The sequence below is a fragment of the Maylandia zebra genome, linkage group LG9 (genome assembly GCF_041146795.1).
Source record: "Maylandia zebra isolate NMK-2024a linkage group LG9, Mzebra_GT3a, whole genome shotgun sequence".
Classification (NCBI taxonomy): domain Eukaryota; kingdom Metazoa; phylum Chordata; class Actinopteri; order Cichliformes; family Cichlidae; genus Maylandia; species Maylandia zebra.
In genome coordinates, this window is record NC_135175.1 from 23922420 (window position 1) to 23944521 (window position 22102).

At 40.3% G+C, this 22102-nt stretch overlaps 1 protein-coding gene across 11 annotated transcripts in view; it reads right to left on the reverse strand.

Moving 5' to 3' along the window:
* Positions 1–868: 868 nt before the first annotated feature.
* cacnb2a (calcium channel, voltage-dependent, beta 2a) overlaps positions 869–22102 on the reverse strand; it is a 72345-nt gene continuing 51111 nt past the window's right edge. For 8 of the 11 annotated variants that reach the window (XM_004546854.3, XM_076888199.1, XM_004546857.4 and 5 more), the window contains 11 exons: positions 18147–18269; positions 17891–18027; positions 17690–17766; positions 17273–17406; positions 13377–13457; positions 13201–13259; positions 10520–10629; positions 7876–8027; positions 6054–6149; positions 5375–5557; positions 869–4249 (listed from right to left, as the gene is read on the reverse strand). In XM_004546854.3, the coding sequence (XP_004546911.1) occupies positions 3512–4249; positions 5375–5557; positions 6054–6149; positions 7876–8027; positions 10520–10629; positions 13201–13259; positions 13377–13457; positions 17273–17406; positions 17690–17766; positions 17891–18027; positions 18147–18269 (1890 nt within the window). In that variant the 3' untranslated portion in view covers positions 869–3511. Of the gene's footprint in view, positions 5558–6053; positions 6150–7875; positions 8028–10519; positions 10630–13200; positions 13260–13376; positions 13458–17048; positions 17069–17272; positions 17407–17689; positions 17767–17890; positions 18028–18146; positions 18270–22102 lie in introns of all 11 variants that reach the window. The other 3 variants (XM_004546856.3, XM_004546859.3, XM_012917978.5) reach the window with 2 other exon arrangements.

The window sequence follows — 22102 nt, forward strand, 5'->3', positions numbered from 1 at the left end:
TTACTAATTAAAATGGTTTGTTAGACAGAAAAGGCTTAAAATGTTACAGAAACATCTGGCACTTTTTCATATTCATTAGAATATTTGGGGTCTAGATATTTGGTGCGATGAAAATCGACATTCAATGGCATCTTATTTCTCTGTGTGATCTTATGATCTTCAATTTTTCAAAGCTTTCTGATGTTCCCATAATGAAAGGCTTGGTAAAATAATTGATTCTCCACTTCCACTTCATATCTGCTCACACACATTATAGTGTGTTACATATTGCTACATGTTCACACGTGCTTATGGTTGCCAAATATAGGAACTAATTTATTCAGTGCAAATTTAAAATGGATGTCCAATAAATCCGCAGCCTGTGTGCAATTTATAGATCCGTGCCAGCAGTGCACCGACATCTGTCCCGTTCTTCTGACACGCAGTATTTTGAGGACCTTCACTATGACCTCAGCTCAATCCCCTTTCCTGGGAATAACATCAGACTCTTATCAGTCCACGCACACATCTGTCTGCGCTGCACTTCACCTCCCTGCATCTAAGCTGCATGTGAGTGCGGACTCGCTGCACCACTGAAGATTTGTTTTTCCCCGATTTCACATTAAAATTCAAGATCAAATATGCCTCATCTCCGAGTTTGTCTGTTATGAAGGCAGCTGTGAGTGTGTGTCGAGGCAGCTTCCTATATTAGAATCATCCCCTCAGCATTGTCATTCATGTCGGGGTTGTCATGACAACTCAGGAGGCAGGCCGGTGAGTCTACCTCAATTTTTTAGTGGAGTTTCAGATGACTATTTATAGACGCACCGTTTCCCTCCTCTGTCTGGGTCTTCTGCTGACACAAACATCAAAACGGTCTCCCACTGCGTCAGTCGTTTGTTTCCAACTTTATTCTTCGTATTTATGCAATATGTACACATGTACACTGTTATAAAATCTGTAGTGCTACCAATGTAGCATAGAAATGGACGAGTTTTTATAATTACAATTATCAGGCAAAAAAAACATTTAAAAAAAAGGTGAGGAGATGGTGTGTAAACAGAGGGCCAGAGTGCACGGACTCAAAGATCAACTAAAGTCTATTCAGGTTTTGATGATGTTGTTGACTCAGGCATATAGAGCAGGTAAAATATCCCCAAATCCATTAACCAGATCCTGTATTTTAATCAGAAGAGTGAAAAGAGGGCAAAAACTTAAAGGCAATATTTATCTGGTAAACACTTGGAATTATTTTTGTTTCTTTGGAATTTCAGAAATACCCACACTGAACAACAAATCCTAAAATTAGCATTGTTTGTACTAAGAAATCAAAGTAGGACTTAAATGGAATTCGTTAGAAAAGGGGTCAGGATTAATCCAAGATGAATCATCAGGACCTACGATTTGGTGGGAATGTTATATCAAATCCCTTTCACTTGAAACCAATGTGAAAAAGCCTGTTCCAATGTTATAAAATGTTTCTGGACCCATACAAAGAACAGTACTGCATGTGTTGAGAGGAAGTTACTGGAGAACTCTTTGTCTGTCTTGTAAGGCAAGACTAAGGTGCGCCTGCAAGAAGGCATGAATATGTTAAAACGTAACATCTAAAACCCGTGGAATCAAAAAAAGAAACTAAGCAGTAAGTGATGAACATAAAACGAGCAGTTTGACACTTTGGGAAATACGCTGTTAGAGTTAGAGCGATACCACTCTCATATACGAATCCCCCTCCCCCAGTAATGCCACAACCTGTTATTTGTAGGGTTTGTACAGATTTCACCAACACAAAATGGTAATTGTTGAGCTTTTAGAGGTGCTGGTAGGTGGTTTTTACCTTCAGAGAAACTGTTCACATGAGCTCTTTCCTCCTGTTTATTTGTGCTAAGCTAACCTGCTGTTGGCTCTACATTCCTACAGATATGAGAGTGGTATCAAGTTTTTCACCTGCTAAAAATCAATGCAGTCTGATATAACAGTGCTGCATTTATGAAGAGTATAGTATTCAGTTATTTTTTAAATCAAACAGTCATTGATTCAACTTTATGATTATTCTCAAATCTGTGATTTATACTTACTAAAGTACTGAAAGCTGTTAAGCTTCTTAGAGATGCTACGCTTGGCTGATCCCTTACTCACAGTGGGTAGGTTTGGTAGAGTTTTTACACTGGATTTTCTTCTTGACACAACCCCAAAAGGGATTTGTGTCTGCCGTTTTGTCCAGTCTACCAATCAAAGTTGTCTCCTTGTGGACCCCTTGATCACTTCAAGAACTGCTGCTATTTTAAGTGTATTTCAGACTATTTGTAGTAGGACATTTATAGATGGTACAGGCCACCATTCAGGTCCTCTCCCCACAAATGCGTGCCTCAGAACATTCGTAAAACAGTCTAGTCCTGGTGGATAAACTGACAACTATGTGAATCTTGAAAATATGAAGACAAAAACGAGCATGGTCCTGACCTAAAGCACTGTCACTGGGGTTGGACTCTGTTTGGTTGCTTGGTTGTAGCCTGAAAGCTAATTATCACGATGAGTTACAATCATGATAAACCTTAAAGCTGATCTGTTTAAAACAGAAGCTCTTTTGAGGTTTGTGGTTAAATCAGCACAAATGTGCAAGGTCTCAAGTGACCTAAAACTAAAAACAGGAGCAGCTCTGAAAGCAGTCCAGAGGTGTACAAGCAGACTACTTAGAAAATGAGTAGTTTCTATAGTTTTCAATGTAATTATGGGAAGTGTTATGGCTAACACAGAGAGACAGACAACCATTCGCGCGCACATTAACACTAATGGGTAATTTGGATTAATCAGTTAACCTATCCCCACAAACTGCATGTCTTTGGACTGTGGGAGGAAGCTGGAGTACCTGGAGGAAATCCACGCAAACACGGGGAGAACATGCAAACTCCACACAGAAAGACCCTGGCCTGATGGTGGAATTGAGCTCAGGACCTTCTTGCTGTGCGGCAACAGTTCTAACCACTGTGCCACCGTGCTGCCCTACACTCATTAGGTGTACATAATAAACTGGCAACTATGTAGGCAAGTGTTATTTCCCAAAGTGTCAAACTATTCTGCAACTACAACATCAAAGTATGATGGCTGGTCAACCCTCGCAGTAGTCTGAAGGAACAAATTATTCAAGTGGTAGCAAGCAATACAACTTAATAATAATAATAATAATATTAGAAACAATAAAAATTATAATGCTAATCACAGAAAGCACAGCTCAGTACAGAAAAAATTCTGCTTTTGTGTCATGCTTTATCAAACACAGGTTTAAAATATGCATATTTGAGAATATTCATGCATATCCACACATAAACAACGTCTATGCATAGATACACACATACATATATTCATATATTTATATTTGTATCTATGTAATCAAAATCCTGCCATTGAAAAAGATGCAACAGCATTTACAAAGAAGTGTACATAAATAGGATGCTGTGGTTTTTCAGGGTATAGCAGCACGATGGGAGGACAGAACAGAGTCCAGGAGGGCCTTGGGAGGGGTTCTGGTCTGTCACTGGTGGATGTATGAGTCTCTGGCCCATTCCCCTGCCTCACCCCTCTTTTTTGGAGCTACCTCCCCTTCTCTGTCCCTCTCTCTGTCCCGGTCGTAGTAGTGATGGTGGTGGTCGCGTGCTGGCCGGTGGTGGTGGTGAGAGCGCTGCTTGTTCCGCTCATTGTGGTCCTGTTCGCGCTCTTTGGAGCGCTGGTGTCCCGTGCTGTGACCGGCCTCGTCCGCCCCGCTGCGGTGATGGTGGTGGTGGTGATGGTGGTTGTGGTCCCGGTGGGGCAGTGGCTCGTAATGCTGTTGCTGCTGGGGATGCCCCTCCCCTTGATCCTCATCGTCCTCCTCTTCCTGCTGAAGACGCTGAGTGCGTGGCTCAGTACAAGCCGAGTCCTTGCTCTCTCGACTTTCTCGGCTCTCCCTGCTCTCGGGGGTCTCAGAGTCCAAAGTCTCTTGCCGGGAGAGGCCCTTGGCTTTACTGCTGTGATGGTGGTGGTGGTGATGGTGGTTGTGGTGTTCAGTCCTGGTAGAAGATGACCGGTGGTGGACGTGTTGGGATCTCCTGGATGACTCTGTCCTAAGAGGCCTCTCCTCCTCGTTGCCCTCCTCCTCCCCCTCTGCATCAGCATCGCCCTGGTCCAGGCTCTGGTGGTGGTGATGATGGTGGTGACGGTGATGGTGGTGCTGGTAATCCTCTCTGGAGCCTTTCCCCTCCACTTTATCTCCCTTCTGCTCTGTACTGTTTCCCTGAGATTAGCGACACACATCAGTCAGTACGATGACACATACAAAACCAGAAAACATCACAGCAAGCACACGCAAACTAAAAATCACACCACCCCAGTTGTTTCACCAAAATTCACACAGAACTACAAAGAAGAAGATGTCACACTTGAACACACACGCTTTCTCGTCAAATCCATTCACGGCCGACTCTGACCCAGGAGTAAGAACTCAAAAAAAGCAAGGCGTGCTCCTCGGCTTCAGCTTTCATCACTCGACCTCGCCGCACTTACCACACTAGCAAATACAAGCTCACTCCTGCTCCTCATCAATATCAGCGTTTTCTTCGCTCTCAGTCTTACATTGTGATGGCAGTGGATAGAGAAAGGGCAGATAAGGGGATTATGCAGCATTTACAGATGACTGAAACTGCCCATAACGGTGAGGGTTGTTATAAAATATATTAAACAAAAACAATGGTTTAGAGCTGAGCTGAAAAGGAACTACATTAGAAAAGGAACTATTAAAAGTAAAATAAATGATTTCATGTTAAATACTAAAGTCCAGCTCTCTGTCTACGTCCAAACTGTCTCTAAACTGTTTTTATTCTATTGAGTTTTACATGTTTTGTGGTAGTTAAACTTCAGGGGTCTCCTGTATCATCAGCATCAGCCACGATTAATCAAATGAACGTGATAACAGCATTGTTTTGACCTGTTAATATGAATTTTGTTCCCATCTCTTGAAGCGTGTTTTGTCTCTGCTAACTCTTTTCTTGCTGTCAGCTCCTGTTCGTCCTTTTATATTTGATGTTTTCTCTGATCTAGTTCCTCTTTATGCATCAGAAGGTTCTTGTAGAGCATTTTAAATTCAGTTTCTTCCTTAGTATTTCATACCCTTGTACCTATCCTAGATAAAGTAGATTATTCTTAATTTACACATTACCTGTAGTGCATATGTTAAAGAATAACATAATATGAGAAAAGTAAAGACTTTTAGCAGACATTGTAGATGCAAACTACAACATTTTGTAATTCTTCAACGCTCTGATTTCTTTCATCTCTTCCTTTCTAATCCTGCCTCCCACACTTCTGGATCCCCTCCTTTTCCATGGCCTCCCTTGGCCCAGAGTATGCTCAGCACTTGTACCTGCACGCCAGAGACCGGGGCCGTGCTGGAGGGCAGGCTGGCTGTGGGTAGCTTTGCTAGCACTGGGTCAGGGGGGCTGCAGCTGGTGGGGTGAGTGCTTTTCCAGTAGGCCTCCAGGTAATCGGCCATATGCTCACATGCGTCCTCCAGCTGGTTCTCATCAAGAATGATGTCAAACATTTCCTGCGAAAGGCGAAACGGGCGCAGTCAGAGTTGAAGGAAATGGAACGGAGACATGACAGGGTCAACAAAACCAGCCAGCGCTGATGTGGAACTTCACATTAAAAGACTTAAAGTGATCTTTAAGGAAACAAAAAACGATAAAAAAAACCATCGGGGCAAGTTAGAAACAACTCACAGGATTAGACACTAGATAACATTAAGTATTCATTTTGCAGAAAATCTTAAACTGTAAATCCCTAAAGATACTGACTGCTATTTAAATGAAATTAAACCTCCGCTTTCACAATACTGGAGGGTTTGCCTCATTTTCTAAAATAATAAGTAAGCAGATTAGAGAGGGACGGAAATAGAACTGGCAGAAATTATAAAGGAATAAACAAAACCTGACTTCAGATATGCACAAATTAAAACCCAGAGCCAAAAAGAACAAAACTCCAAGTTATTTCACACACTGGATTAAAATTGGCAGTAATTTCGGTCCGCTGTGGAGACTTACAGGAGGGCACTGAGCCAGCTTGTCGGCGGCCACCATCTGGACATTGAGGTGTTTGGCCTGCGACTTGCCTCTGGACTTGATGAGCCGCTGTAACACCTGAAGGCAAATGAGGACGAAAGGCAAGAAGGTCACGGCTGTTTTTGACAAACTTAAATTAAAGCTTTGTGCGTGCAGCACACAAGTTTCTCAGCTTTAAACAGGAGCTTCTTTTGGAGGTGGACAATTAATGTAATCTTAGAAGGATTCATTTTACAGCACTACAGATAGATAGTAATGAATTTTTAAAACCCATTTTTAGATGAGACCCCATAAATGTGGGTTGAAAACCTCAAATCCTAAGGCTCAACTGGTTAATTAAATCTGCCATTGGCACTTATATATGATATCTAGAGCCTGACCAATATATTTCTCTTGGTGATTATAATCTGTTCTTGAAATATAGAGTATCATCGGGTATGTTGTCCAGTCAGCATGTGGGATTTTTGTTTGTTTACAGAAAACAATGCAGAAAAAGCATAACTCTTTTCCCTCCTATCAGTAAGTTGCTAACTAGTTTGTGAAAAAGATAATAAACAATAACCCTGCTCATTTTAACACCAGCACACTGTATTTATTTGTGGTTATACTGGATATCCATCCAACTATCCATTTATCATACCCAGCTGTCACAGGGTGAAAGGCGGGGCATACCAGAGACAGGTCACCAGTCACAACCATGCCTATGGTCAATTTAAAATCACTAGTTAACATAACATGCATGTATCTGGACTGTGGGAAGAAGCTCCACTCGACGGGCCACCTTCGGACACATGACCTTCTTGCTGAGAGGCAACAGTGGGACCCCCTGCATCTCTGTACAACTGTGCATATAGAGTATATATAAATATGATATGAAAACTACTTTTTGTATTGAAATATACTTTTGTTTTATGTGTGCGGCAGGCTGCAATGTGCTACTACTGTAGAATAAACATTCAATATTTTCCACAAACTACCAGGTTCGTGCCACGTGGTGATATTTGATGGCTAATGTCAAACTTCTGTCATTAAATAGACTTTGTGTATGTCATAAATAAATATAACCTTCCCAAAATAAATACTGCCACATCCAAGACCATTTTGGGAGGCATGAAAATTAAACAGCCGTGTTGCCTGAAATAATTTAATGCAGCAATTTTGGCTATTTTTACTTTTGATACAGAATATTTAGCTCGTACGATGTCTTTACATTCATTTGTGCAGTTGCTAATGAAGTTGAGTAATTCTACTCATTTAACTGTGATTTATACAAATACAACATATTAAAAGTTACACTTAGTGTATAAGAAGCAGCAGTTGGGTGTAATTAAGAGGCCAGGTGATAAAGAGCAATTTATTTTCCCCACTTCGAGTGTGATTTAATCTGCTGCCACTGTGATTTAAAGCTGGCATCTCGTGTCTGTTCATCAGCTATTGCTTTCTCTCATTTTCTGAGATGTGCTTTTTATTGATCACTGACTCATGAGCCTTTTGTACACTTGTTGAAGGTCGAAGTGATGAATCAGTCTTCTCACGCATTTTCTCACTCTCAAAGTAGCAGTCACATCTGACATGCTGGATTTAAAGCCAGAGAGCAGTTGCAGAGAGACAATACAAGCGGTGACAAGACAGGACGACGTGAAGACAGACACACATAAACCAGCGGAGCTGACTAACACGTTTATGAGAGTACAGGGAACATCTGCTGAGCCGTTTTCTCACTGTCCTTATTTTCCATCATAGCACATGTACACTGGCAAGTGCATCTGTTCCTCTCTGTTCCTACAGACATCATTTCTCTTACCTTGGGTGAGGTGATCTTGACGTAGACAATGATGGGGGCGAGGGAAGTCTTTCCCAGCTGTGACGGGTGGTTGATGGTATCGGCGTCCAGAACCACCAGCTGTAACGTCCGCGCCAATTCGAAAATTCGCTCAATCTCACTCTGGACTTCAGCTGAAGGGAGACACAGAGGTCTGGGTTTATTCTTTTCAGAGCAGGAAATTATTTCTTATCAGTCGTCAGGGGGATTTATCATGATAGTAGCTTGTGTAACACTGGTTTGTTTTGCACTTTGTTTATCAGTGGCACACTTCCTCTTTTCTTTCTTTGCCACTTGATTGAAATCCCCCTATTTTCACTCCTTACTCAAAATCTGCACTCTATTTTTCACCTTCTCATTGGGCGACAATCCTGCTACTCAAGTTCAACTTAGCAATTTCTTTGTTAGCATAACCAATAACTATATTTATGTTTATGGAAGTTTATGACCAAGAGGCTTAAGTCTAATCTTGTCTTTGTTTATTTTCCACACTGAGCAGTCCACTGGTGTTGTTTCCCCATTCATACTCACAACTGCAATTAATTTAAAGTTGGATAAATAAACTTTCATGCACCAGATCATAACTTAATAGCTGATTTCTTTCATGCATTCTTACCAGATCCCCTTAATGATTAAGTTCACTTCCGAAACCCCGATTAACACCAATATATCCTCTGTTGCTGACTTTCAAAGACATCACAAATCTTGTAGTGTCATCTAAAAACACCTCACAAGTTGTTTTGATGTGCCTGTGCAAATATATTTCATGATTACTGATAAAACAAAAAGAATAAAAACAAAAATGATCTCGTCTTTTAACAGCTGAGTTCGTTATCGCAGATCAGCTCTCTGCTAGGATGACAGAAAATGAACATAATAGGCCCCATTAATATTTATGCTTAATTTATTGCAAAATATTCACAATATTAAAGATACTCCTAACTCCATATTTTATTATGGACTATCCTAGAGTAGCTGTGTATGATTTAAAGTTAAAAATACTCCTTATTTATCTTAAACCGAACAATGATGCATGCCTTAAGTTCATCTACTGTCTGAAAGAAGTTGTTTTAGCTCCACCCCCTCTCTCTTTAAGCTGACTCTTGTAATTGGCTGCCTCTCGTAAACACAAGTGATGTCATACAGATCCATGAGTGTAAAAAACATTGTCTTTTGGCTCATAGGGATTACTTGCCTTACTTTTGCTGGCCTCATTACTGGAAACTAGGGGCATGTTTAATGTGACCATCCACCACTGTACAAATATATATTTGACAGATTTATACCTGACGATGGCACTAGATTAAAAAGGATCCCAAGCGTGATTTCAATTTATTTTGAATATCTGCGCAAATTTTTGCAACAATCCATCCATTAGTTGTTGAGACATCCCATTTTAATGTGGATCCCTAGAGCCACACTGAAAGCGTGGCTAAAAAATGATTATTAGTTATTATTAAAGATGAATTTTTATGACTGCTCAGAGTCCATTAGTCATATAGTACGCCTTTTAAAAATCTGAGCCTGCATCAGTGATTTAGGGCATAGCTCTTTCTGCCTCACAGAGACTTAAATATTCAAAAGACATCATGACTTCAGGGACACGGCTTGGAGACTAATAGCTCTGAGTGAGTGAGGAGCCACATTATGTTACCTCTAACAGATACCGACTCTTACATCACACAACTCCCACTCCAGCAGATGACGACGTGACTGCAAAAACAATCCTACAAATAACTCAGGAAGGCCCAGTCCGGAGAGAAATCACGGCCAAGCTCCATGACTTCCAGTCCCGACAGTCTGAAGATAACATGAAAACATTCCAGCCTAACAGCTCATTCAAAATCTCATTTTCCAACTTAAAAATGCCACAGAGGGTCACCAGTTTCACGTGTTTCCAACTTTTCCTGAAATCATTTCATCCATCTTAAAGGAGCACAGCTTCAAGCCAATGTCACTTTTGATGGTAAAATTCTCTTAAAAAGCCTTAAATTACATAGAAAGCAAATGCATAACTCTTTGCTCTTTTGGCAGGAAAACAAAAGCTTTGAGAGACAAAATAAGAACAAAAGAATGACAAAACACACCCTGAGTGGTCCTTAACTTTAAAAGCTTTATGTTTAGTATATTAAATGAAAAAGTAGGTTTGACAAAGACTTCGTTATCTGAAGAAGAACAAAGTCAAAGTTATAGTGTGGCGGCTCTCTGTAATCATTAAAAAACTGCACTTTTAACACACGATGTGCTTCTATTTTATGCTTTTTCCTGCCTTCTTCCTCTGCTGTGGCTGCTGACTGATGCTTCTGGTGATACATAGCAGAGATTAGCCTTGTCACCTCTGTTTGACTCCGGAATCTGTTTCATTCTAATCACATCTAAACCCCAATCAACCTCAGTCAAATCAGAGCAGCTCTTGAACTTATTACTGCATGTTTGCGCTCCATCTTTCATCCCAAACAAAAGAGGCCAGCCAAGGCCATTCAGGGCCGTCTAGAGTTATCGTTACCATTGTCAAGAGTTTCTTTAATCGTTTCCTTCCTTTTTGCTACGTAAGCTGGTCTCCTTGAAAACATTATGAATCAAAACACCAGATGTTCCCAGGTGTAGAGTTTTCTAAGAAACTTACCCAAATTTGAGCGTGTGTTGGAGCGTTCGATGATGGCGTGCTTGCTGGGATTGTTCAGGACCGAGCGTTTGGCAAGAGAGATGTCCGCCGTGACTCGAGTGATTGATATTCTGTCACGAGAAATGGGAGAAGTAATCAGTAGATCTGGGCTTAAAACGAGATGTTGCTGAGGGCAGCAGTTTTTATCCACTGCTTGAGCACATTTCCTGAAACACTGCTGCAGTTCTCAAAGCATTAAGAGCAATCATCACGTCATTGAAAGCCCTGCATCATGCTCACTATAAACATTTAGGCTACAGCGATCAGGCATGACATTATGGCCACCTGGCTAATAGTGTGTTGGTCCCTGCTTTGCTAAACAGCTAAAAAACTGCAATGCATTGTGTATTCTGACACCTTCCTACCACAACCAACATTAACTTCTTCAGAAATTTGAGCTACCATAGCTTGTCTGTTGGATCGGAAAGAGGATCACTAGATAGTGACCACTGCAGACCGGGAACAGCCCACAATAGCTGCAGTTTTGGAGTTGCTCTGACTTAGTCTCCTAATGTTCCCCTAATGTATCCCACCAACCCACTAACAGGTGCCATGATGATAATAATCAGTGTTATTCACCTCACCCGTCAGTGTTCAAAATGTGATACCAGATCGGCGTATATGTGACTAAAATGAGACTTCCCTTCATTGTTGCTTTAAGTAAAGGCTCTCGTGTCATAAAGGTGGTGTCCTACACACAGGAACTCCAGGGTAAAGGGACAGTTCACTCTAAATTAAAATCTACATGTTTAACCTCTGCTGTGCAGTGCTGCTTGTTTTTGTTGATGTTTGGTTTCCCAGAATTAGAGATACTGGTTGTAGAAATGTTTGCTTCTCTATTAAATATACTGCAGCTGAACAGCACTTGCTTTGCGATGCTCAACGCTTCCAAAAATACATCTGAAGAACTCAGCAGCAATTCCTTTGAGAAACCATGACCTAGTTAGTCAAACAAAAAAATCCACCACCCCTGTTCTACTAAAAGAAGAATGTGGCTTGTTACCATTACAGCTCAACCAACTGGGACACCATTAATGATTACATCTTAACACGAGCACAAATGCCAAGAAAATATACTTTACACTAATGTTCTTCATCTATTTATTTATTTCTCTTTTCTTTTAATGCTTATTGACTTGTTGCAAAGGCAGCTTCTGTGACAGCACTTCAGTCCCTGACGAATTTCCCTAAGCGGACAATGAAGTCGTATTGTATTGTTTTTCATTGATCGTGTTCATCAAATGCAAACAGTTTGTCAATACTGATACTATATCACAACTGCTCACCCTTCCCTGCAGACATTTGGAGGTGTTTTGGGGAGTGCTGTGCATGGTTTCACTAACTTTTCCAGATTTTGTAGATACAACGAACATGAGCTAAAGAGCCTTAACAGCTCAGTCAGTGGTTGAACACCCGGGGAGCTCTGCTGCATGCCATTCCTCCCCTCTCTTTCCTCTGTCTATCTGCTGTGTTATATAAATAAAGGAAAAGTATCCCACATAAAAACCATGTGGATGTTGTTAATGTCTGATCTGTATTTGCTGGAAAAACATTAACTGAAATAAAACGAACTAAAATAATATTTGTCCCTACAAAACTAAATAAAAAAAAATACGAGAAATGTTTTCAGTTTAAGTCTTTGTCGGCTCGGTCAAACGTGTCAAACGCTGTCAGGCTGACGAGGCTTTGGTGCATATGTTTACTGGGACTGAGATGTCTGTGTGACTGTGGTTGTCTGTAGTTGTTTGCTTTGCTGTACTGTGTCACGTCTTGCTCTGAAACTCCGGCAAAACCACCCATGTCAATAACAAAAACGAACACTAAAGCTAGCGAAAAACACAAAAACTGAAGTGAAAAGAGCACATCCACTGTGGGAACTAAACGAAACTGCACTGAATAGAAATCAAACATGTAAAACTCCGGAAACAGCGCTATGAACAGTATGTGTTTATATTTGAGTTTGGGCATGTTACTAACTTTAGTAACACGAACTTTACACAAGATAAATTAAAGTTTAATAATTTAAACATTTATTTTATACATTTTGAGGATTTATAACATGTGTATGCTTATGAAAAAACATGTCTTTTGCAGCCCATAACTGAGGATTCTGTACCAAAGCAACAAGAGAGCGCATATAAAAATGCGCTGTGCATTTGAGACTCGCACACGGCGTAGGAATCTCGATTGCCAGGTGAAAACTGTGCCAAACCAACTAAGAAAAACTAACACCAAATCAAAGACAAATGTCAGAGAGCAGCAGCAGGGAATTACTTACAGGTGTAAATTTGTTTAAAACAAATCAGCAGATCAAACGGTATTCTCCGCAGCTGCTGATGATCTGAGTGGATCTTCGTGTTGTGCAACTTCTAAACTAAAAAACCTCTCTGCTCCGGGTGGGAGGATGGACTCAGCATTGAGTAAGGAGAATCCTGCTCGGCTCTAGGGCCCATTATGGCCTATTAAGGACATGGAGAGGGCCTATTTAAAGCAGCGGCACACATCTCCAGGCCAAACAAACTTGTTACACACTCCCTCAGCTAACCTCGAGGGAGAGATAAATACCAGCCTATAGACTTAGAAGAGTGAGGAAGGAAGCGGGATGGGAGCTTGTGTTTTTAAAAAGGTCACAGGAAGCTTACCTTCCCTCAAATCTGTGTTTCAAAAAGTCAAACAGCGCTTTTTGCATCATGTCTGTCACCTGCAAACGAGATTCAGGAGAGAGAACAAGAGTCAATGAGTCAGGTTTTCTAAACTACTAAAGAAAATACTAAAGAAAATTCAGTGTTGTGTTTGGAAAGTTGAAGCTTTGATGCACCTCGTAGCCCTTCAGTGACGGTCCAACCAGAACCACAGGCCGCATGGAAGGCACAACGTCGTACGGAGGAATGTGCTCCGTCTTCAGAAGGAGAGAAGAAGAAAAACAGTTACACATTTATGGAGACAAAGTAAACGCTCACCATCACAAATCACTTAAGGGGGTGGAAAAACAACGAAGTAGACATTTTAAAAGCACTGAAACATTATGAACCATGAAACGGGACGTCCGAGCTGGTTCGAAAAAAAACAAACAAGCTTTGATTTATAACCGATTTGGCAGTTTGCTGCAGAAACTTTAATGATGACACTTCAAAGGAGGTTACCATAAACGAAAAATATTTATGTATGTCAGATCGAGTCTCTCGTGTCATGGTTCTAATTCCGCTGAATAAAAGGGAAGCTAAATGATAGGAAAGGTTAGTCAGGGAGTGAGAAAGAAGCCCGAGTAGATCAACAGAAGCTTTGACTGAAAACACAAAATTAGGACACAGTTAGAAAAACTCGCTCACTGCTGTACGGACAAAAACGGACCTCAGTTTGTGGAACAGCCTGTTTTTAATCAACACTTCGACTGACCTTATTATGAGGTCAACACAGTCCATGATGTGACTTTTGCACATAATATAAACAGTTATTTTTCTTTTATGTGATGCCTTCTAAGATGTATGGAAGCCCGTTTCCGCCACTAAAAAAAAAAAAGAAGCTAGTATCCATAACTCGAAATTTCGAGTTATTTTCTCGAAATTTCGAGAAATATAACTCGAAATTTCGAGTTACTTTTCTCAAAATTTCGAGTTAGCTCTGCCAATCAAAAATATACGTGAATGAGGTCGCTTTCTTGTTACACGGAAGCATATGGCGCAGGACCGCGCACTCAAAAACGGATCCCAACAAATTAAAGTATGTTTGCTGATAGTAACACCATGTGATTCAGCTAATAACACAGGGATTTCATCATTTGTGAAGCCAGGCTGAAAACACTCAGCAATCTGTGCATTCACGACTGGATGTAATACCGGTAGCTTAGCTGTAGCATTTGTAGCTGAGGGCTTCAGCTTCCGGGTAACATGGAAATGACGTCATTCACGTAGATTACTGATTGGCAGCGCGAACTCGAAATTTCGAGTTGCTTTTCTCAAAATTTTGAGTTAATATGTCGAAATTTCGAGATAATAACTCGAAATTTCGAGAAAATAACTCGAAATTTCGAGAAAATAACTCGAAATTTTGAGTTATGGATCCTTTTTTTTTTTTTTAGTGGCGGAAACGGGCTTCCATAAAGATGCCTTTAATTACACTTAAAAAATACTTGCAAGTATGCACATGCAGCACTTAGCATATTTATTAGACCACCTATTATTATATAATATTTTAGAAATGTAAAAAATTATATTGTTATTGATGACGCAAATGAACTGAATTCATGTTTTTATACCCAAATTTGATCCAGCACACTGTAATCCTCGAAGAAAATAAGAATCAATCAAGCATAACATTTAACCACTAAAACTACATTTTCTTTTTGGGAATGCAAATAAATAGCTACATAATAACACTAACAACAACACTCATATTGTGTTTTACAATGGGGGCTTTTTTGTAAAACAGTAAGTTTGAACATTCATGAATAACATGCATTGAAAATATGGTTTTGATTGAACTGGTGCATTCTGTTAATTAATCATTACAGAAACATAAAAATGATTTTGATTATTACCAATACAGTTAATTTAAGGCTGAACACTGGGTGTTTGACTGTGAGGCTCTCCGGTGCAGAATGTCATGTGGTATGTTTATGAGAGATCATAGACTGATATAATCACACAAATACTTTTGTATTTTTACAATTTACGGTGAACATGCATATATTAATAAAGAAAAAAATAGTTGATTCATAGAGATGAAATTTTTTTATTTGCAACCCTATTCGAATTATTTTTCTAATACATTTATATACTACTGAAACTTCTGATACATTTTTGCATTTGTGTTTTTAGTGAACTCGCTGTTTTAGTGGAAATTTGTGTATAATGTTTTTAAGACTGTCTTCTTAATCCTTGCAAATATTAGCATGTGGTTTCAGAGAGGAAATGCATTATGGTCTGTGACAGCGAGCCAATGACCCTCATACCTCTGTGTCCCGCTGTCTGGAAGAACAGCGTGTTTGAGCCGAGAAACAGAGAGAAGGTTTACTTCTGCTTTCTCTGGCTACTTAAAAGGACTGCTGACATTATTTTCTTAGTCATCCCTTATTTGTCCTCATGTCCGGGCGGTTCTTTCGATCTGTGTTATCTTTACGATAAGTGTTTCAGACGATTTATTTAGACTTTCTTGTTGCAGTCTGTTGCTCCGTCTTACTCATCCCTTCAGCTCTAAACATTTTCTATCTAGCATTCGCTGTCGTCAGTGAGCTTCCCCAGAGACGCTGTGGGAACTGATGCGCACTACTGCTGACTAACATGCCATCAATGAACAATGTAGCTCAGCTTAAATCCTTTCAGTAGCATATTTAACTTCTAGATTACATGGTCACTGTAATCATGGGAAACAAGCTCTACTATATCCTTAAGTCCCACAGCAAACAGCATTTATTTATTTCAGCTGTCACTAATGAAAAATATGAGTAGTGAAGCATAAGAATGGGCGAAGACATGCCCCACTGAGTTCTTGCTGAGAGTTTCATGGGAAGAATGATACAACTCTTCTAAAGCTGCCCATCAGCACCACAAATGCTTATAAATTCATTATTCTTTGCTTAATCCATATAAAGTGCATGAAACAACAAGCTGCTGCTTTATGAGGTTTTTATGTTGACCTACAGATATGTTACAAATAAAGAAACAGGTTTCAGTGTGCTTTGGCAGTCTCCATGTTTCTGTTAGTCTGCTGGAGGATTGGACCTGATTATGTTATAGTGAACTAAAGCTAAACCAAAACTAAGTTGAAATAACACTTCAATGAATTAAAAATAAAACCAAGATCAAACTATATTATATGTTTTACTTACATAAATGAAATGTAACAGGAGTTTCTTTAGTTTTAATCTTTGTCATTTATCAAATGTGTCAGCAGAGCCACCCTGAGGAGGCTTCAGCACATTTTCAAAGGAGCTTGCAAAGAAAAGCGTCTGGACTTCTTTAAGTTACTTGAAGACGTTTCACCTCTCATCCGAGAAGCTTCGTCAGTTCTAAGGTCAAATGGTGCTGTAGTATATGATTTGGACCACTTTTTGCTTATAAAATGATTCAGTGACCCCTCATGTCCTGAAGACGAAGACTTTTATGATGTTGACAGAACATCCATATCTCCTGACTCTAGAGGTTAGGATTCAAGCTTTCCTTTAATTTGTCAATCATCATTTCTTGGCTTTTCATGTTTTCTGTTTTTATTCTCTTTGCCTTTATACTCTAGCTTCATATTGATAAAAGATAGGACCATGGCATTACTTTTCTCATCAATTGTAGCTCTCACCAAGAAACAAGCTGTTCACACTGAGATCCCAAATTTACACACAAAACAATTACAACACACAGGCTGGCAGGAGCGGTGAGTAGTGTGAGTACATTGGTGAGTCTATGCTTAGGAAATGCATTGAGAGTTTTTCACAGCTCAGACCATGAAGGTTATCCCCACACCCTGCTGTGCTGGTGCGGTGCACACAAAGACTTACCGACTTCTGCTTCTGTTTAGCTGTGGCAAGACGAAAGAGGAAAAAGAGAGAGGTTAGGAAAAGGCATGCATGCTAAGTGTGGTGTGAACGCCGAGGGACAAGGACGATGGTGTAGACAAACAGGAGGGGCGCTGCGTGTAGCTGAGCAGCCATAGGCATTTTAGTCAGAGCCGTGCGGACGGATAGAGAAGAAGCGAGGGTCAGGTAGCTCAGGTAGAGTTTACCTTCTTAAAGAAGGGCATTCGTTTCTCTTTTGCTAGGGGTGACATGACAGTGTTTGGACTGGCTTTAGGGGAGCGCAGGTTGACTGGAAGCTCATTGTCCTCGGGGTCTAAGCCTGTGGCGTCTATGTCAATGGCTACCCACACAGACAGACAAGAGCATCGTCACATGGAGGTGAAGACAGGAGGTCACAGGTAGCGGGTAGGATTTACATTGAAAGTAGCACAGAATGTAGGTACTACACAAAAAGTACATGAAACATGTAAAAGTACAGTTATGGCAAAAATAATGTCTGTTTTACTGAGGTTAGGAACACGTACATCTTACCTACAGCTGGATTTCAGTGACTAAATGTTGATTCAAAATACTAACAAATCTATTAAATACAAAATTGGACTTTCACCCCTGAAGCTGCTTACCAGATGAAGGAGGAGTAGATTTCCGTGAGTTAGGAACAACTTCACCTAAACTAGATGATGAGTTTGCTCCCAATTTACTGAAATGATAAATAAATTTTTTAACATTAGGCCAACAAAATTGAATATCTAATGATGTGCACATTCATAATAAATTATCTCAAAGCTAAAGCAAAGGACTTTGGTGTGCACGAGTCTGTTTACCTGGAGTGGAACTTGCCCTGCTTGGCTCTCTGCTCCTGGAGGATACGAGTGTTTTCAAGCTTCACTGGACTGGGGATGAAACCGATTTCACAGCCTTCTTTCACCAGGCGTCCTATCCACCAGTCATTGTTGTACTTCTACACATACACAAAATTCAAGAAAGTCATCTCAAACATCCTCCTTTTTATTGCTGCCGTCATCTTTCTTTCCATATGGCATCGACAAACTAGCGTACTGAACAACACCTCTAGCTCACCTCTTTGACATGGAGGAAGTCTTTAGCCTCAAAGGAGACGGCCATGCCTGGCACAGGGACATCATCGTCGTGACTCGGGCTGTAGCTGACATTTGTGCGGACGGCAAATGCAACTGGTTTGATCTAGCAGAAGGGACAAAGGAGGGAAAAAAAGAAAATGTCAGATTTCACAAGCGATAATTTGCTTTCAAACTGGAGGAAATCAAGCACAGATTCTAACACGAGTGGGGAGACAGTTGCTAAAAGTTTTTATTCTAATCTTTTTCGAACACTACTGCCAAGCTGTGATCCTCGTCTTTGTGTGAGGTGTAAAAATAACCCCGGGTGAGAGATATCAGCAGCCTCTGACTCATCCAGACTTCGTCTAGTCTTCTCTCCACAAATGAGCTGCCTGCTTTTCTGTCTCTCTGCTACATGCTACAGCACTCACATGTTACAAGTTCAAATGATGCAACATGTTACCAACCGCAGCACCAGTAGTACAAGTACGCTCAAGCAAAATCAGCACTTGCGTAAATGGTAAATCATAAATCAATCCAGCATTCTTTACAAAGACAGAATCAATACTGACCTCCTTATACGATCACTGTAAACCTTTTACTTCAAGACAAAAAGTCATTGAGATAATGCATAAAGCTAATAAAATGTTTCCAGGCAGGGAAATAACAATCTAACACTGCTGACTGTCTACAAACTGCATGAAACAGCACTGATGTAGCTGCACCGTTCAATAAAACCTCCCCTGCCCACAGTGACACGTTACCCTGCTACAAAAGATTAAGGATCACATCATATGCTCACATACAAACACTAAACTAGTTTCTGGGTTTGTTTTTGCAAGCCCAGAATATCCACTTAAGACACATATCCCTTTAAGAATTACATAAAATGCTTTCGGACATAATCTTGGAGCCAGTCTGGCGGCAGTAGCCTCAACAGTTGGCAACACGGTCATGCCCTCAACCAGATTACATTTGCTCTGCCTTTGACAGAGTGACAAGCACGACAGAAGTCAACTGAAAAGCCAAAATAAATGCACAAGGATCTAGCTTAGAGTAATCTCCCAGCCCAGACTTGCACGCTAAACATTTACCTGCAGGTGAAAGGGAGCAAGATGAGAGAGTGGATGTGCAATATTTAGCTGGAGGTCTAACCGAGATCACTAGATCAGAGAGGCTGATGCTATAATGGAGTTGGACTTTCTACAGATTCCTAAAAAATGCCTTCAAGGGGCACAAAAAGTCTGGACTGCTGCAGCCGGTTTCCTCCCAATCTGATTTACTCTTAGCAACCCAAAAATAAAACGCACTGAGGTAATTTCCATTTTGATTTCTGCATTAAAATGTGGACAGAAAGTATAAGAAAAACACATTTATCTTTATTACCACTGGGTTTAGCATAAAGTGAAACCAAAACTGATTTATAATAGATAAAAGTGGAGCTCATGCTATATATTTTAAAAGCTCTATTATCTGATTTAATAGTCGTGGGAGAAGATGAACCCAACAAACACTTTAAACTTTTTAGTTTCTGATTAGGAGACAGATTATTTTGCCACCACTCCCGACTAGTCAACTAATAAATGCTCCACTTCGTTCATTGGCTAGTTCATAACTGACTGTTTTTTGCTGCTATTTGCTTTCAGGCTTTCAGCTTCATTGTTTTAATTCAGTCCCACTGCTCTTGCAGTGAACTTTTCTGTCAGGTAGGCAGCTATTTTCCCAGTTAAAAAGCTACCTTCTCAGAAAAAAATACAGTGAGCTTCCGCAGGGAACACAAACAAATGACCAAGAGCACTTACATGACTCCAAATGAATGATAATGTGACTTTATTTGTGGTGACAATATTGGCGCGTCATTACTCTGTTCATAACCAGTGGTCAAAACATTTATTCCAAGTTTCAAGTCTATCAGATAAATGCCTCAGAGAAACACAACTAGTGTGAAATCACAATAAACTATGAATGACTGTGTAAATAATACATTAGTCAAATCCTCCTGAGATCATTTTCCCACATGCAGGCAGCAACGTAAATATTCTATGGCTGTAAGCTGGAGTATGTGTGTGTGACGTCTCCATTGAGGAAATCATCCAATCCAGCGTGTGCACTGCCAAGACCCTTTGAGGACACAGAGTCCTTGGCATTTGCATGCAATGAGTCACATGCCTGAATGAAGGTATGAGGTCCATTAGTATACATATGTGTGCTCTCTCAGTAGTCTCCTGGACTGCGGCCTTTTTCCTCCCTTCCAGCTGCTCTCCTTCATGTTATCCATCATTTTCTTTCTATAGTCTTAATGGCACTTACAATATGCACACGTACATCTCTTGATGTGCCACCCTGTCTTTCAGGTGACTGTGGCGTCTATTCAGAATGACACTGCTCAACAGCATCTCCTCACCTCCTGACTGAGCCCATATGGCTCTGTTGCTTCTTACGTAACACAGGCTTTCATTATGGATGCCATACTGCAGTGAGTAAGGGAGAAGGACAGAGGCGGAGGGTTAGGGACAGGGTGAGAAAAAGAAGAGAGGAGGAGGGCAAAATAGAGGACATGGAATAGTAAGATTTAGTGTTAAAAAAAAGGAGATGAAAGAGAAAGGACTGGGAATAAGGAAGTAGATTAACAGCACAAGAGAAGCCCTGTCTGTAACTGGGAACCCTATGAGGCATAACCAATTAACAACCGATGAAGCTAGTCACAATATCACGTCACCCCATACATATTTCATCAGGTAATACCTCCCAGTCCTCTTTCTGCTTATACCAACCTGCCCTTGATGTTGTTGAGTTGCCTTCTAGCATGCTACAACCTTTCCTTTAGCAACACGCCAAGGATCTTGCGCTATAAATTAATTTTCCCACATTGTTTCACCTTGAATCTTGTGGATCGATTTGAAATAAATTCCCCTCTGCTCTGCGTGCCGGCCTTAGGCTGTACAGAGAACTGGTAAAATTTATTATTATATGACGTGAAGGAAACCATAACTATCATTAATCTAGCGTGTGGGAAGATGTTTCTATAATTATCAAAGGCTCCTTTGGTATATACTTGTATATTGACTTGACCACTGCAGCTGGCAGTCCTATTATGCCTGGAGTTTATAGTTGGAGTGAGATTATGCTTTGTTTTCATAAATCAAGCCTTCATCCACATAGTCAAATTGCTTTTTGCATTCACGGTTGTTATGTTAAAGCTTCTTGAGTGACACTTAACTAGAGTGAGGGAAAATTGGCTTCATCTACAGCAAAAGAAATCTCCATTACTTCAAGTACGCGACTGAAGATTTAGAAAATACAACTGATATCCAACAAAAAGACAACATGATAAAAACAACCATAAACCATGCAGCAGTCTTTGGCTGTCAATACAATGTATGTCAAACTGTCACTCTTCTTTTACAGTACTGTGCAAAAGTCTTGAGCCGCCCATCACTTATTTATATTTTGATGCAGAAATTTAATACAAGGCAAAAATTTGTACAAAGAAGTCTTTGTCTTGGAATAAAACTGAACTGTTTTGAATTCTTTGAACTCTTTCTTATATCGTATTTGAACATTTAGCCAATAACAGATAAGCATCACTCACTGACATTCAAAAATGTTGCTGATAGGCTGATATGTTTGCACAGTGCTGCCAGCCCTATTTCTTTATGTAATTTTCTTTGTAGAAATGATGCCACACTGCTTCAATAATGTCTGGACTCTGATGGAGCTCCACTGTGTGTTTTGTATCCAGGTATGTTTTTACTACATCAGCAGTGTGTTTCTGTCATGGTAAAAAATGATGATGCTTTCCAGATGGTTTTGCACTATTGACCAAAATCTGACGGTACTTTTCTGCATTAATAACTCCATTACTTTTGACAGGATCCCCAGCACCGCTGGTTGAATTCCAGCCCTTAAACTATGACAGAGCCTCCACCATGTTTTACAGATGGCTGTAAGCACTCA